The sequence below is a fragment of the Amblyomma americanum genome, chromosome 1 (assembly GCF_052857255.1).
Source record: "Amblyomma americanum isolate KBUSLIRL-KWMA chromosome 1, ASM5285725v1, whole genome shotgun sequence".
NCBI lineage: Eukaryota > Metazoa > Arthropoda > Arachnida > Ixodida > Ixodidae > Amblyomma > Amblyomma americanum.
The window spans coordinates 250567353-250582430 of record NC_135497.1 but is presented as its reverse complement, the minus strand read 5'-3'; the positions used below and the strand labels follow the sequence as shown (position 1 = coordinate 250582430).

Genomic DNA, 15078 nt, shown 5'->3' with positions numbered 1-15078 from the left:
TGACACTGAGGACAACTCCATTCAGTTAATGTTCTGAGTAAAAATTGATTCTCTATGTTGTTCTGCCGCCGCGGTGGCTGAGTGGTTGTGGCGCTCGGCTGCTGGCCCGAAAGACGCGGGTTCGATCCCAGCCGCGGCCGTCGAATTTTGATGGAGGCGAAATTCTAGAGGCCAGTGTGCTGTGCGATGTCATTGTACGTTAAAGAACCCCAGGTGGTCGAAATTTCCAGAGCCCTTGACTACGGTGTCTCTCATAGCCTGAAGTCGGTTTGGGACGTTAAACCCCCATAAACCAATCTATGTTGTTCTGGCTGTGTTAAGTTTGTCCACCAGCAAAACTCATTTATCGACGAGAAAATTCAATTTCAAAAATCTTCCCGCTGGTCTGTTGAAACTTGACATCCTGACATCCTTACCGAAAAGGGCTGGTTACGACGGTTTTGAAGTAAATGATGGTGTAGCATAGCCTCTAGGATCCACACCCAAAAATGTGCATCTACACACGCATTTTACTTGCAAAATCTGTCAGTGATGGACACCTGTACATTTTTTAGTTTTTTTTCTAACTTATAAAAGCTCTATAAAAGCTCATTTCAGTGAGAGTGGTCTCTTCGCGATTAGAACATGATACCCTGTGGATACAGGCCAACTTCTGTTTCTCCTCAATGTTCCCTTAAAAAAAGCCCAAAGCACCCTCCTGCACTTATTCTTGCAATGATTTTAATCTCGTACCATTCTTTCATCAGTGGCTTCTCAGTCATTGAAAAAAGGGATTCCGGAAGGGGGGGGGGGGGGGGGGGGGGGGGGGGGGGGGGCAACGAACATTGCTCCAGAGGGAGCAGCAGCCCCCCCTCCCCAGTCTGTAAATGCTTCCACTCGGATTAAGTTTTTGACATGCATCATTTCGAGGACATTATTAATGTGAAGCACAGTAAGGCTGAGCTAGTTTGCTTCGTAGCCAATCATAAAGCGTTTCGTTTGAATAACCTAAACCAAATCATGCCCCAACAGAAGTTGATTAACGGACCTCTGTTCAAGAGCATGGCTAGCAGAATTCAGATTATACACTAACTTTTCTAATGCAGTCGATCAGTCTTTGTGTGTGCATATTTATAAAGCTGCAGTTTCAATTTGGATTTCATCTGCGTTAACGAATACACCTTTGAACTGTGCAAAATAAGAAAAAAAAAAATTTAGAGGGGCACTTTGTTGACCTAAAGTGCGGTGAGGCGAAAGCCTTTAGCGCGGTGTTGCTGCTTGTGTCACTGATGTGTGACTAAGATGTTAAGGACACAATTGTTTGTGAATCTTGAATGCTGGAGACACTGGAGGTCGTTTGGGAGGCATCCATCCGATTCGATGCCTTTCCGCAAACACTCTCCAGCATCATAGACAACGAGAACTACATATGCGTTGGCAGGAAGTAGCATAGTTGTTAGCACGCTCTGCTGCGGAACAGAAGGATGGTGGTTCAAATCCTATCGTGCACAGATTTTTTTTTTTTTGTTATGGAGTTGCTGGATGTGACGAACGCCGGATAGGCGGGAGAATCAGCCATTAAAGGGTTTCTCCTTAAGATACGAACAAAAACAAGGTTGAATAATTATAAAATAAAACAAACTCCCAAGGCTTGTCTCCCCCCCACTCCAAAAAAGTTCCGAAGTCCCTGCCAAAAGGGCATGTGGGATTAGCAGTGAATTGCTCGTGATGTGTTTTCTGCTTTGTACCTGTAAACGTAGAGTGGATTTAAAAAAAAAAAAGGCTCCCATTAATTTGAACCCTGCATAATTTGACAAATTCTGTGTCCCTTTTTGAGTTCGAATTAGGGAGTCTGTTTTTAGAAATGTAACTTTGTACCATTTGTCACGAGTAGATGTTTTTAGAAATGTAACTTTGTACCATTTGTCACGAGTAGAACACGAAAGGTGGAAATTTTTAATCCATCTTTATGCAAGGAACTGTTTTTACTTGGGAGCATTTTGTCATGTTAGCATTGCAGTTCATTGACCTCATCACCACTTTGTTCTGATGCGGGTGGCAGGCATGAGCTGAGACTAGCACCATAGTATTGGAGGTGGGCCACTTTTTGCAACCTTTTTTTTTATTTCTTGAAGATTTCAGCCAGGGCTGTTTCATATGGCCACAGCACTTTATAGTGATCTTCCTTCTGATGTGCACTTAGAATAGGGAACACTGTCCAAGCATACGGCCTTTTCCGTGTTGTGCATTTGGACTACTGGGCGCTGCGCGGCTGCTTGAGGATGCGCTTTTTTTTTCTTGCAGGTGAAGCAGGTCAGGTGTTGCCCCTAGTGGAGCTTGCTGCTAGGGAAGTGGCTGCACACATTCCTTTTGAAGTGGTTGAACATGTGTACCCTCCAGTCCCAGAACAGTTGCAACTGCGCATTGCCTTCTGGAGTTTCCCAGAGAATGAGGAAGACATCAGGTATGTTGGAATGAATGGTGGCATGAAGCCCTTCATTACTTAAAAATAAGGCTGTTAACAGTACAAGTTAATTCATGTATCTATGAGGAATACACATTTGTTCTGAAGTGTTGGTTCAAGAACGGTTCACAAGAATGAGGAATACAAACATGAAACCATTAGTTTTACAAGCTGCATGTTCCAGTTGTGTGAATGTAGAAAATAAAAATTGCAAGTTGCCTTGGGGAAAGGAAATATGCAGTAACTGTCTCTCAGTGGCCACCTCAATTATGAAGTGAGGGAAGATGTAAGAGGACTCCGGATTATTTTTAACCTCCTGGGGTTCTTCAACATGCATTCACGTCACGTGGCACATGGGCATCTTGTGCATTTTGCTTCCATCAAAACGTGGCTGCTGCAGCCAGTTCAGTGTACAGTTGAATCTCGTTTTAACGAAGCTGAAGGGGCCCGGTGATTGCTTCGTTTTAGCCGTAGCATTGTTATAGCCCATGTTGAGCGAGCTTCTAAGGGGAATCGTCATTCCTTCATTACATCCATTATTTTGTTATAAACCGTTTCGTTACAATGAGGTTCGACTGTATGTGCATCCTCATGCCGAGCAGCTGAACACTGTAACCACTGGCCCACCAATGCAAATGTGAGGGCAGGAGGGGAAAGGAAATGGTACGTCTACTAATTGTTGCAAGGGGGCTGTGTTCCTTTGTTTGCTGTGATTGGAATGAGGGCCATCAATTGAGCATAATATAATAGGATTAGGGAAATTGAAAAATATATATGGTGAAGGTACTGGGAAATTTCTTCAGAGTGCAGCCCTTAGGCGCCTATTTTTGCGTTCCACGTCGTATTCGGTGTTGTCGGCTTAACCGGGTGTCCAAGTAGCGGAGTGAAACGCCGCTTGGAAGGTGACAGCCACCTGACAGATGACGGGTAGTAGCAGAGCAAAACGCCACCTTCCACAGGGAGAGCGGAGGAATGGACAACCAGGAGGTGGTTGCCATGGGAAGATCCCAAAGGGTGGCTAGCATTATAACACTCCACCTGCCAGCGGTGGCAGGGGGTGTGCGATGAGCTGCACTCAAATTTTGTATTACCGACTATCGTAATCGCCTGTCAATTTTTTTTTTCACTATGAAACTTTTAAGACGAGCTGTAAATGTTGCATGTAGTGCAGTTTTGGCATGCAACTATTTGCCCTAACTGTGACTGTTAATTTCGCCTAATTTTGTTCAACAATCGTGTTTTCATAGCTCATACCATCTATAGAGCCGCACTTTTTTTCTGCGGTTTGGCTGGGTGCGGCTCTTACACGAGTCAGGCCTCACACTGCCGCAGAAACATCACACTGTTGCTGTGACTGTTCTTAATAATGATGTAAACACTGCTAAATGACCACACATACTTTATTCAAGGAAATTCCTCGTCGCTTTCACTCTGGCAGCTACTTGAAGAGCTTGTCTCATGGTCGCCTTCCCAGAGGTATTCTTCTTTGGTACCGTCCATCTGGTTCGATATTCCAGTCACCTTGAAGCTTTTCACAATGGTGTTGCATGACACCAAATGCCATGCGCTTAAAATCCACAAACAAATTTGCTGCAGTGAAGTTCTCTTCAACCGTCCAGTAGGAGTCTTCTTGTGAACATCCGCTGCCATCCACTGGGAGTAACAACGCCAGAATTCAGCTGTAAATGGCCGATTGACAGAAACATCCAGCGGCTAGAGGATGCTTGTCCTCCAGGAATGACAGATAAATTCGTTAGGGTTTCGGCAAGCCAGGCCTTGACACAGTCTGTGAGATGGCCTCGAAAACTGTCGAGGACAAGCAAAGCCTTCCATTGCAACAAGCCGCCCGGTCAGTTCGCCCTCACTGTTTTTACCCAGTCCAAAACGAGTGCATCGCACATCCAACCTTTTTCGTGGACATGAACGACAATGCAATCTGGAAACTTTTCTTTTGGCAGCGTCTTTCTCTTGAAAACCACATGTTGGCAGCTTTCTGCCATCGGCGGTGATGCACAGCATCACTGTGCACCGTTGCCGTTCTGCACCGGTTGTACGCACAGGGATGCTTTTTGCGCCTTTAAAATCAACTGTGCTATTTTCTGGCGTATCGAACCAAACAGGCATCTGATCTGCGTTCCCTATCTGAGACAGGTCATAGCCACACTCCCTTCAAAGGCTGTTAACGAAATGATAGAAATTGCAGTTCGTCCTCGTACTCATTGGGTAGCTTTTGGCACAATGTCGTTCTTTGCCAAATGGAGAGCACGTTCCAGTTCATAAAGCGCTGAAGCCATTCCCCTACCTGCTTTAAAATTCTCAAGCAGAATGCCCATGTGGCGAGCGATTGCAACGGCTTTCACGTGGATCATCTCCGTCGACACTGCATAGCCTTTTTTTTTTATCGTCGTGACTTAATCCACAGGTTCCTTTTCAAGCTCCAGAAACTTGCACTGCTTCCCACGGAACGCTTTCCGGTTACGGTTCATACCAGCGAGCTGCTCTTTCTGGTTGCACCACGACGCACACGCTTCTCATCGACATCGAACTTGCGTCCAGCCGCCCGCTCGCCATGTTTTTCAGACTTTCAGCTTGAAGGCCACGATGTACAAAATCAAATCTTTGCCCATCATCACCAAGCAGTAAACGTAGGTCATGATCCACTGAACAACACTGCACAGCAGCCACAACCGCACCAACACACTGCTCAAGACCACAGCACCACACAAAGAAAAAATGGCTCCCAGAGCAAAGCGGTTCAAAAACAAGACCGCGTCCCCATGTGATCTCAAAGCACTGATGATGAATAGCCTTGGGTCTGATGGTCTGGAAATATTTTTACGCTCTGTGTGTGTGCATGTGTGTGTTCATATGCTAAATGAGTATACCAGGTGTTTCGCCCAAGGTGTTCTGCAAGTTTTGAAAATGAGCTTTTCGAATTAGTAGAATGCTTTTTTTGGCTAGCATTTTTAGTTGTGTAGCAGATTATAATGCAGCTAAGATGTGCTAATTGGTAGGCTGTTTAACTAGTATTGAATAGTTAACTTTTTAGGTATTACTGTTCGTCTCCTTATTTATTGAGAGGTGTATAGCCCACCAGAAGAAAATCCATACCGGTTTTTAGAATTTTGAAAATGCAGTTTTTCTCGGCACTGTGACCCCACAAATATTGGCTGTTTCGACGAGTTACGTGCACTGGAGGGTTTGCATTGTTTCCAAGCTTTTTGAAAGTGCATGTATTTCGGCGCAGTGTAGGCAGAATTTGTTGGGCCACAGCGCCGAGGGTAACTGCATTTTTGAAATTGTAAAACTGATATGGATATTCTTTACTGTGGGTTACACACCTCTCAGTAAACATGGAGGGTAATACTAATAGTTAAAAAGTTAACTGTTCAGTATTAGTTAAGCAGCTTACTAGTTAGTACGTCTTAGCTGTATTCTGATGCGCTACACTGCTGACAAAGAAACTGACAAAAAAAGCGCTCTTCTAACTCGAAAAGCTTATTTTAAAAATTGCAGAGCTTCTTGGGTGAAACAACCAGTATACATAAACACAAGCATGCATCTGCTGCAAAACGCCATTTTGGCTCATCTGAGCAGTGCTTCAAAGTGTCTTGGGCCATTCATATCACTGCTCAGACACTGAGGCAGGAAAAAGTGAAAGAGGAGAGCACGATGGAAGGATGGCAGAACAGCTGCACAAGGATAGTACAGATTGCTAGTATCCCACTCATTAGTTCAACAATTTTTTTCATTTTTCTTTCCCCTTACATACTTGTGTGTTTGCCCTCTAGCAGTGTACCATCATTTTGATTAGTGGTAATAGTGATGTCGCAAAAAACAAAATTTTGTTTTCTCTATTCTTGTTTAAGGCTTTATTCATGCTTGGCCAATGGAAGCCCAGAAGAGTTTCAGAGGGGAGAGCACCTCTTTAAGGCAAAGGCAACGAAGGACCTTCTTCAAATTGGTGAGTTCTGTGCCCAGTGGTCAAGTTTTATTGAAGCAATGTCCTGTAGCATATATATACAACCTTTGTTCGTAAAGTCTCGAGACTGATTTATTTTCTTCTCTAGAAATGATTTCCCAAAACAAATGTTGGTGCATACGTATAGTGGCATCTTTTCGGGCTAACCTGACCTATATGTGTTAATTGCTGTAACAGCCGCTTGATGGCACTACATGTAGAAAAATACGTGGTCACTAGTCGTCTGCACATTCTACTGTGAGTGAATGTGGAGAGATGGACGTCCACCTCGAACAGCGTGGAAACAAAATTCTGTGAAGCTTGGCATAACAGCCACATATACGTATGAGCTCCTTCGTAGCGCTTACGGCAACGAGACATTATCGCGGGCGCGAATGTTCGAGTGGCACACGAGGTTCGTTCCTGGGAGAACGGCGGTGGAAGACAACACAAGGCAGGGGCACCCTTAAACCTCTCGGAATGAAAACAACGTGACTCGGACCAGGGAAATTGTACAGCAAGACCGCACCATTACAGTCCGCAAGCTATCAGATGCTCTCGACATTAGTAAGACAACACGCCACCAAATTTTGCGTGAGAACTTGGGGAAACGAAAGCTGAATGCCAAACTTGTGCCGCACTCCCTCACACAGGGCCAGATGGACACGCGGGCATCAGTGAGGGCTGATTTGCTCTCTGAGGCAGAGAAGGATGCTGCATTCGTCGACAGCATCATTGCTGAAGCCGAAACATGGTGTTTTCAATACCATCCTCAAACAAAAAGGCAGAGCACCGAATGGCGGTCCACAAGCTCTCCGGCATCGAGAAAGGTGCGGCGACAGATGACCAAAACAAAGACGATGCCGATAGTTTTTTTCGATGCCAGAGGTGTCATACACCACGAGTCCATCCCAGAAGGGCAGACGGCGAATCAGGAGCTTTATATCCGCGTGCTGCAACACGTGCGTGATTCACTGCGACGCCGTCGCCCTGACTTATAGGCATCTGGACAATGGAGCGTTCTCCACGAAAACGCAAGGCTGCACACTGCTCTCAGCGTGACAAAATTTCTCGCCAAGCACAGCATTACTGTACTGCCCCATCCGCCGTACTCGCCTGACCTCTTCCCAAGTGATTTTTTTCCTGTATCCTCGTCTAAAGAGAGCCCTAAAAGGTCACTGGATGGGGAGCTTGGAGGCCATTCAAGACGCCACGACAACGGAGCTGACAGCCCTGCCAATAGAAGCGTTTTCCGACTGTTTACAAGACCTCAAGAAGCGTTGGAAACTGTGTATAGATTGTAAGGGGTGCTGCACAAATGATTTCAATGTTAAATGCATTTTTTTAATAAACTCAGTCTCGGAACTTTATGGACAAAGGTTGTAGGATATGCCGCTGACCTGCAGGTGGGGTACTTCCAGTGCACTTTGGTGTGTATGCAGTCTCATGTTTTGTTGCTTTTTTGTTTTCAGCTATTTTCATTTACTGCTTCTGCTATGATTTTTTTTTCTTAATCTCTTTTTGGCTTGGTTAATCAGTATAACAAACCCGTGTAAGGTTGTACCAACATATGTGTGCAGTGCATCTATGAACTTTTTTCTAGCTTCTCAGAAGTAAGAAAATGTTGAACAAGTTTTTATGATAATTTGATTTTCTTAGAGTAGCAGTTAATTTGTTCTTGTCATGTATATACCTGAAAATTTTTTTTTTTTTTACTTTTCCAATTAACAGGCTTCCACTTGAGTGCTACAGTGCATCCACCCCAGAGCCTGCCTGTGTCAAAGGGGTCGTACAATGTGGCCGTGACATTTGATCGCTGCCGCATCACGTCATGCAACTGCACTTGCAGCAGCGTTGCCTCTTGGTGCTCCCACGTAGTGGCTGTGTGCTTGCACAGGATTCACCAGGTTACAAAATCTCTCTTGAATGCTGTTTTTGTATGAAATGCTTTAATGTCATAGGTGTTGCCATGGTAGGCTGTATACCATGTCTTCTTAGCTTCATAGTTCTCGGTCTGCTCAAAGCAGTTGAGCTGAATTTAACACCACTGTTCTTACAATAGTTGGCCAGGGTCTAGAAGTGGACATCTCACCAGTTTGTTTGTTTTTTCCTACTGGTGTCAGCTACATAGTTGAAATGCAAGTTTCATGATGCTGTATGCTTCCGGTGAAATGTAGTTATTTCATTTTGACGCTCTTGCAAGGGTGGAATCTGACAGCTGTGATAGCTAACGTACCTTGTCGTTTGCTTCCTAAAATAAAGGAGTAATAGTATTCAGAGCGCTGCTTCTTTGTGCAGATGGCACATTGCCAACAACTTTAATCACATTGGTTACAAGTCATTTTGTTTTGGAGAGTTAGTTGCTGTGAGTTCATCATATGCTGTCTTTATTTAGGATAACAGTTTTATGGATATTGCTTAAAACTTTGCAGCCGAATCAAGTTTGCTTGAGGGCACCGGTATCAGAGTCTCTGTCAAGACTTCATCGTGACCAGCTTCAGAAGTTTGCTCAGTATCTTATCAGTGAGCTCCCGCAGCAGGTAACTGTTTATTTGGACCATGGTTGCGAATTCTCAAAATTTTGTACAGCAGACTGTCGTATTTACTTTTGATTTTTGATTTCAGATACTTCCCACTGCTCAGCGTCTCCTGGATGAGCTTCTTTCTAGCCAGCAGACGGCTATCAACACATTACGGGGAGCTCCAGGTAATTTTTTCACTGCTGTCTTTGTTCAGTTCACTTGTAAGCATTATTCTGAAGCAACAGGTATCGGGCTTCTGGTAGTTGATTAGCACTCAAAGTGAGGATCACATCTGGGAGTATATTTTACTCGGGTTGTCTTGCATGTAAGATTTGTAAGGTATTAGCACGTTATTTCAATTTTATAGTATTTGAAAAATTCAATTGGATTTTAGTTTAGATTCTTGCAATCTCATTGCCTTATTTTAAGATGGAAGCCAACGCTTAAGTGGTTCATAGAGCCGCTTATGTGTGGACTAGTTGTCGCACTTTGTGTTGTCACATGCTCCAAAGTGTGCAATGCATTTTATGTCGTAGTTTTCCTGTAACATGTACTTTGGATTTATGGTACTCTATTTACTTGAAGATGATTATAAGCTTAAAATGTGCAGTGTTTTGTGTGTAAAAACAGCTGACTATAATGTGGGCTGTGTGCTGTACCAAACTTGTCAAGGCAGGCTTTTCTGAACCAAGATTGTCTGACACTCCACTAAGAAAATCTGCCTCTTAACAATTTTGGTGCATTGAAATGAGTCTAGATTTATTAGTTTTAGCTGCCGCGATGGCTCAGTGGTTATGGTGCTCAGCTGCCGGCCCAAAAGACGCTGTTTCGATGCCGACCACAGCGGTCGCATTTCGATGGAGGCAAAATGCTAAAGACCCATGTACTGTGCGATGTACTGTGCGATGTCAAATCATCCGGAATCCTCCACCATGGCGTGCGTACCTCATAGCCTCAGTCGCTTTGGGGCATGAGACCCCATAAAACATTTGTTTGACATTTGCATAAAAGTGTTTTGGTATATTGTGCATTATTTTTTTATACATTTTTCAGTGCACTGTTGTGTGATGTCCAATTTCCATGAACATACCTGCCAACTCTTCAGAATTTCCGTAAAATGTATGAATTTGGATCGGTGTTACGATTCTATGAATCTTGCCCCAAATTTTACAAAAAAAAAGAAGTTTTATTTGCGAAAAACCATTTAAATTCTATTAAAAAGCTACACTGTTGTCGCGGGCTCTATATATGTGCCATCTGTGAAATTAGCTGCAGCAGCTGAAGCATTGTACAGATAGTAGATCAGTCCGATAGAAGAGGACTCCCTGCTCCACATAGGTTGAGGTGGAGAAGGGAACCTCGCCCGCACCACCTATGTATCGCGGATTATGTAGTAAAACATCGTTAATTCGACTGAACTATATAAACGTTTATTCCTACTCCTCAACACCCGTTAATTCGGATAATCCGGACTGCCGCCAGAGTCCAGTCAAACGCCTGCGCACAGTTTATTCGCGACGCCCAGGCGCTGGCATCGGTCAATTCAGACGGACTCCCGAAATGGTGCTGTATAACGGTATGATGTGCTGGACGAACTGATCGCCCAAATATTTGTCCCCAGGCCTAACCTGCAGGTGTTTTGACGAAAGGCAAGCCCCCGCTGATAAGCCGGCCGATCAAGTGTCTGACCGCAGAGTTTCGTTTTCGGAGCTTCGGCAGCTGCGGCGGCTATTGGCTGCGCTTGTTAAAGCCCCTCAGCGCTTGTCAGTTAGCTAGGCGACCTACACGCTGTTTAGAAGGATGATTACGTTGTTGCGGACATTTTTTGTTCGTTTGTTTGTCAAAGGCACAATAATTGCCGCTCCGGCAAGGCTCTGAAACCATTGCACGCATTCCTCGATTCTGGCCGGGTGATACTTCAGTTCTTGAAGTGCTCCAATATTCCGCGCTCATCACGTGCCGTTCACCATTTGTGCATTTACTCACGTGCGACACCACGCTAGCACGTCGTATGCTGAAAAATTGATGCAACGCAACATTTTGCTTTAAATGTGTGCTGGTAACCACCCCACCCCCCCCTTCCCCTTTGTTGCGAAGATTTTACAAATTTGAAAGCCTTCAGGTTGGCAGGTATGCATGAAGCTAGGCTATCATTGCAATTTTTAACTGCTGTCATTGTCTCTAAAGAGAACCAAGTATTATCATTTGAGAAAGAAAGCGGAGTCATGAAAGTCTGACATCATGAACAAAAGCTTCTTTCTCTCAACTTTCTCAAAGTAATTTACTAAATGGCATTCTCAAAATAGCTTAATAAATCTTTATACCTTAATAAAAAAAATACTAGCATTATTATTTTATGCGCAGCAAATCCTTAATAATTTAGTCTTCAAACGCCTGGGAAAAAAAGAAGTCCATATTATTCGAAGGTTCAATTATCAAATGGCACCAAAAAAACTATTCACATCATAGTAAATTTGGTTGAAAACTAGACACTGGTTGTTTGCTTTTCAAGGGAAACAGAAACTGCACATCAACGACGATTTTTCGCAGTTCTATCAAGCGCTTTACCATGTGCACACTATAGGGAATGTCAAAGCAGAACCATAAGGGTAAAAGTCTCTATGGCCTTTTCCTTGTTATAACACTGTAGTGGTGGAATCCCCTCACAAGCAGCAGCATTGTATATGAGGAGGCTCTACTGCGCAGTTAGAGAGCAGCACATGACGAGCGCGCAGTTCTGTCTCACTGGAACAGTGGTAAACCACACGGACAGAAAAAGGGAAACGTGCATTGGGACTGAAACAACTGCAAGGCCCCTTGTGAAGAGAAAAAAAGACCAATGACGACCAAATTGGTGGCCAGTAGTCACTGCCACCACAGGCTTGCAGCAAAGCTCACAGCCAGAACATTTTTCAACTTAGTGAAAGGGCCCTCCGATCATCATTACACCTGCCGTTGCGTGTATGCAGGAGGTACAGCCAGCCAAATCTTTTGCTGGTGTGCGTGACAGCCACGTTTTCAGTGCTCCTGCAGCTTATGACGGAGAAAGCTTTTAAAAATATCAAATCTAAGCACAGGCTCACTAAGCCCATGCTTATTATTGAGCTTTCCGTAAGTTTGCTTCGTGGTAAAGTGCAGGAGCGCATAAAAAGCAGCCGTTGTGCACGCTGGTCAAAAGATTTGGCCGGCTCTACCATCTTTGCCAAAAGTACCTAACCAGGCTGCCATGACAGCAGAAAAAGTGGGCTGGCGCTGTGGCCGCCAGCCCTCATCAGCTGTGAGGGTAAATTACATGCTGTGAGCCCGTGCTGTCACTATCTTTCCCTTGGTCATTAGTCCCCTAACAGCCTGTGAAACAGCAAGGCCAGTCTGGTTACTTTTGGCAAAGACTGTGTACGGGCAACAGTGCGCCATTTGGACAAACACTTCTTATGCCGGTTGTACCTCATTGTGATCTCTATTCAAGTGACTGTCCAAATTCACAATTGTCCGCTGCCATAGACACATGGGCATTGGCCAAGACCACTCTGTCAGGCTGAATAGCTGCATTTCCGTATTAATTAGCAAGTGTTGAATTATGTTTTTATGTATATAATTCAAAAATTGGGCTTTACCCACTGGTAATGTTTGACTAAAAGGGTACCTCATGAAAGGGTGCTTTGCATATCCCTGTCGAAAACCCTTCCCAGTCCAACTGGTTTATGGGACAATTCCTAGTCGGTTCTAGTTGAAACCAAATTGGTCTCAGTCGGGACCAACTGGAAATTGTTCCATAAGCCACTACTTGGACTGGGAAAGATGTTCGCCAGGGATGAGTCATTAAGTAGTGAAACTTTTTTGCAGTAAGACGTCTGCATTTGCTCGTTGCCTGTGCGACTGATTTTGGTAAGCTTAGTTTGGTGAGAAGTGAACTTGTACACCATGTCTGACACTGTGGAGTTAGTTCTGATCTCACTATTACTTTTGATATTACCTTTGCCCGGTGTTCTTTTAGGTTTCTGTTAATGAGCCCCCGGCGCAAAAAAATGCCTGAGAATTCTACCATTACCAACCACTTGATCTGGCTTATCTATAACAGAAGTAAAGCCTCTGCAAATACACTAGCTTGGATGCTAGTGAAGTAAGCGTACCAACCATTTAGACATGTGGCTCAGGGTCATCTTCTTTTCTATCACCTGGCTTGTAAGATGGGCTATAAACTTTATTAGCTGAGTATGCTCAGGGAATGATTATCAGCAGCAGCCTGACTACGTCACTGCAGGACAAAGGCCTCTCCCATACCTCTCCGATCAACCCTGTCCTGTGCCAGCTGTGGCCACCTTATCCCCGCAAACTTATCTCATCCACCCACCTAACTTTCTGCCACCCGTTGCTATGCTTGTCTTCTCTTGGTATCCAGTAAGTTACCCTTAATGGCCATCAGTTATCTTGCCTTCGCATTATATGCGCGCCTAAACTCATTTCTTCTTGATTTCGGCTCGGATGTCATTAACCTGTGTTTGTTCTCTGACCCAGTCTGTCCTTGTCCCTTAATGTTGCACCTATCATTTTCTTTTCCATACCTCGCTGCTTAGTCCTCAATTTAAGTTGAACCCTTTTCATTGGCCTCAACGTTTACAGTTTACCGGAAATATGTGTGTTGTTAACCCCCAAACAGACACATTTCTTGCAAAATATTACCAAAACTGTCATTCACTACCCATGCTGCCATCTGTTGGTAAACCCCAAAAAATGCTTTGGACGAGCTCTACTGGCCTTAAGCCGCACACAGTGTGTCAGAAAATACATCAGCTGGACTCGTCATGAGCCAGAAATGAGTTGCCTTATGACAAGCCCGTTTCGTCCCAAGTCCACTAGTGGGTAGAATGGTTGAGTGCTGACGTGCATGAAACAAGGATGAACCTGGTATTTCTATTGTCATGTCAGAAATGGGCTAAGGCCTAGACATGCACTTGTTTTGTGTGCTCTTTGTCTTGTCCTGTTTCTCCACGCTGTTAAATTTTTAATCTGTACAAATTCTAGATGCCCGTGTACTGTGCAATGTCAGTGCACGTTAAAAGAACCCCTGGTGGTTGAAATTTCCAGAGCCCTTTACTGTGGTGTCCCTCACAGCCTGAGTCGCTTCGGGACGTTAAACTCCCAAAGACCAAGCCAAGCCAACTCGTTCAAATCGCAGCTTTAAAGCAAAAATACTTTTTTTTTACCTTCAGTAAGCCTGCATTACAGGCTTCGTAGTTGCAAAATCACACTATAGTTTATCTCTGCCAAAAGTAAGTGATGAGCACACTTGTTCAAAAGCACAATTTTACAAACGGCACTTGCAGTTTTGAAGAACATTTACTGACGAGCTTGTAACTATTTTCATGGTCAAAAAACCTCTTCAGAATTATTTCTTGTCCTGCCTTTAGCTTTACATGCTCATGTTTCTTGATCTTTGCTTCTCTCATTATGTTTTTTTGCAGCAGCAGCTGCACTAGGTTGCTTGTAAGGGCTGTGCTGTGTGAAATGTTACCCTTTCATGGCCCATAAACTTCCATGTGTCTGTACCAGTTCACAAATGTTTATGCCCACATTGCTCACTGTGGTCATAGCATGCTTTTGTAAACTGCTTGCATTTGGAGATCTGGGAAAAGTTTGTGCAGTATCCGTTATCTATGCTTGCAATGTTTATACTATTAGCTGTCTTGGAGCTAAAATATAAGTTATTCAGATCCTTTTTGTCTTTTTGTTCTTCGTCACTGACTTGAGCATGATCATGCTGCTGCTATTGCTGAGGTTAGCGTATCACTGCAGTAAAGAATAGAGTGAATCGGAAAAAAATCGTTATGTACCAGTTTTGAAATTTATATACATAATTTGCCTTCCTTGTTTCCTTGCTGCAGAAATGCATACTTAGCTGTGAAAGCTTATGGAACAAGAGAGTTGCAAAAAAAAAAAAATTTACGGAGGGCACTTTTACCATATTTACTCGAATGTAAGTCGACCCCCCCCCCCAAATCACATTTCAGAAGAAAAAAACAAAAAAACCTTCGAGGTCGTTTAAGATTGGCCTTCAATAGTAGAACGCGATATTATCGCCAGTTGCCATTGGCTGCCACGCGCGCGTGTGCGCGTGGTTACATTCCAAAAGGAAATTTGTCACTGGACTACTC

At 44.0% G+C, this 15078-nt stretch overlaps 1 protein-coding gene across 2 annotated transcripts in view; it reads left to right on the top strand.

Annotated features, from left to right (window-relative positions):
- Positions 1 to 15078, top strand: part of Dora (zinc finger SWIM domain-containing dorado) — a 104229-nt gene that overhangs the window by 11620 nt on the left and 77531 nt on the right. For both annotated transcript variants that reach the window (XM_077648939.1, XM_077648938.1), the window contains exons 2-6: positions 2284 to 2443; positions 6313 to 6407; positions 8136 to 8311; positions 8837 to 8944; positions 9030 to 9111. In XM_077648939.1, the coding sequence (XP_077505065.1) occupies positions 2284 to 2443; positions 6313 to 6407; positions 8136 to 8311; positions 8837 to 8944; positions 9030 to 9111 (621 nt within the window). The remainder of the gene's footprint in view (positions 1 to 2283; positions 2444 to 6312; positions 6408 to 8135; positions 8312 to 8836; positions 8945 to 9029; positions 9112 to 15078) is intronic.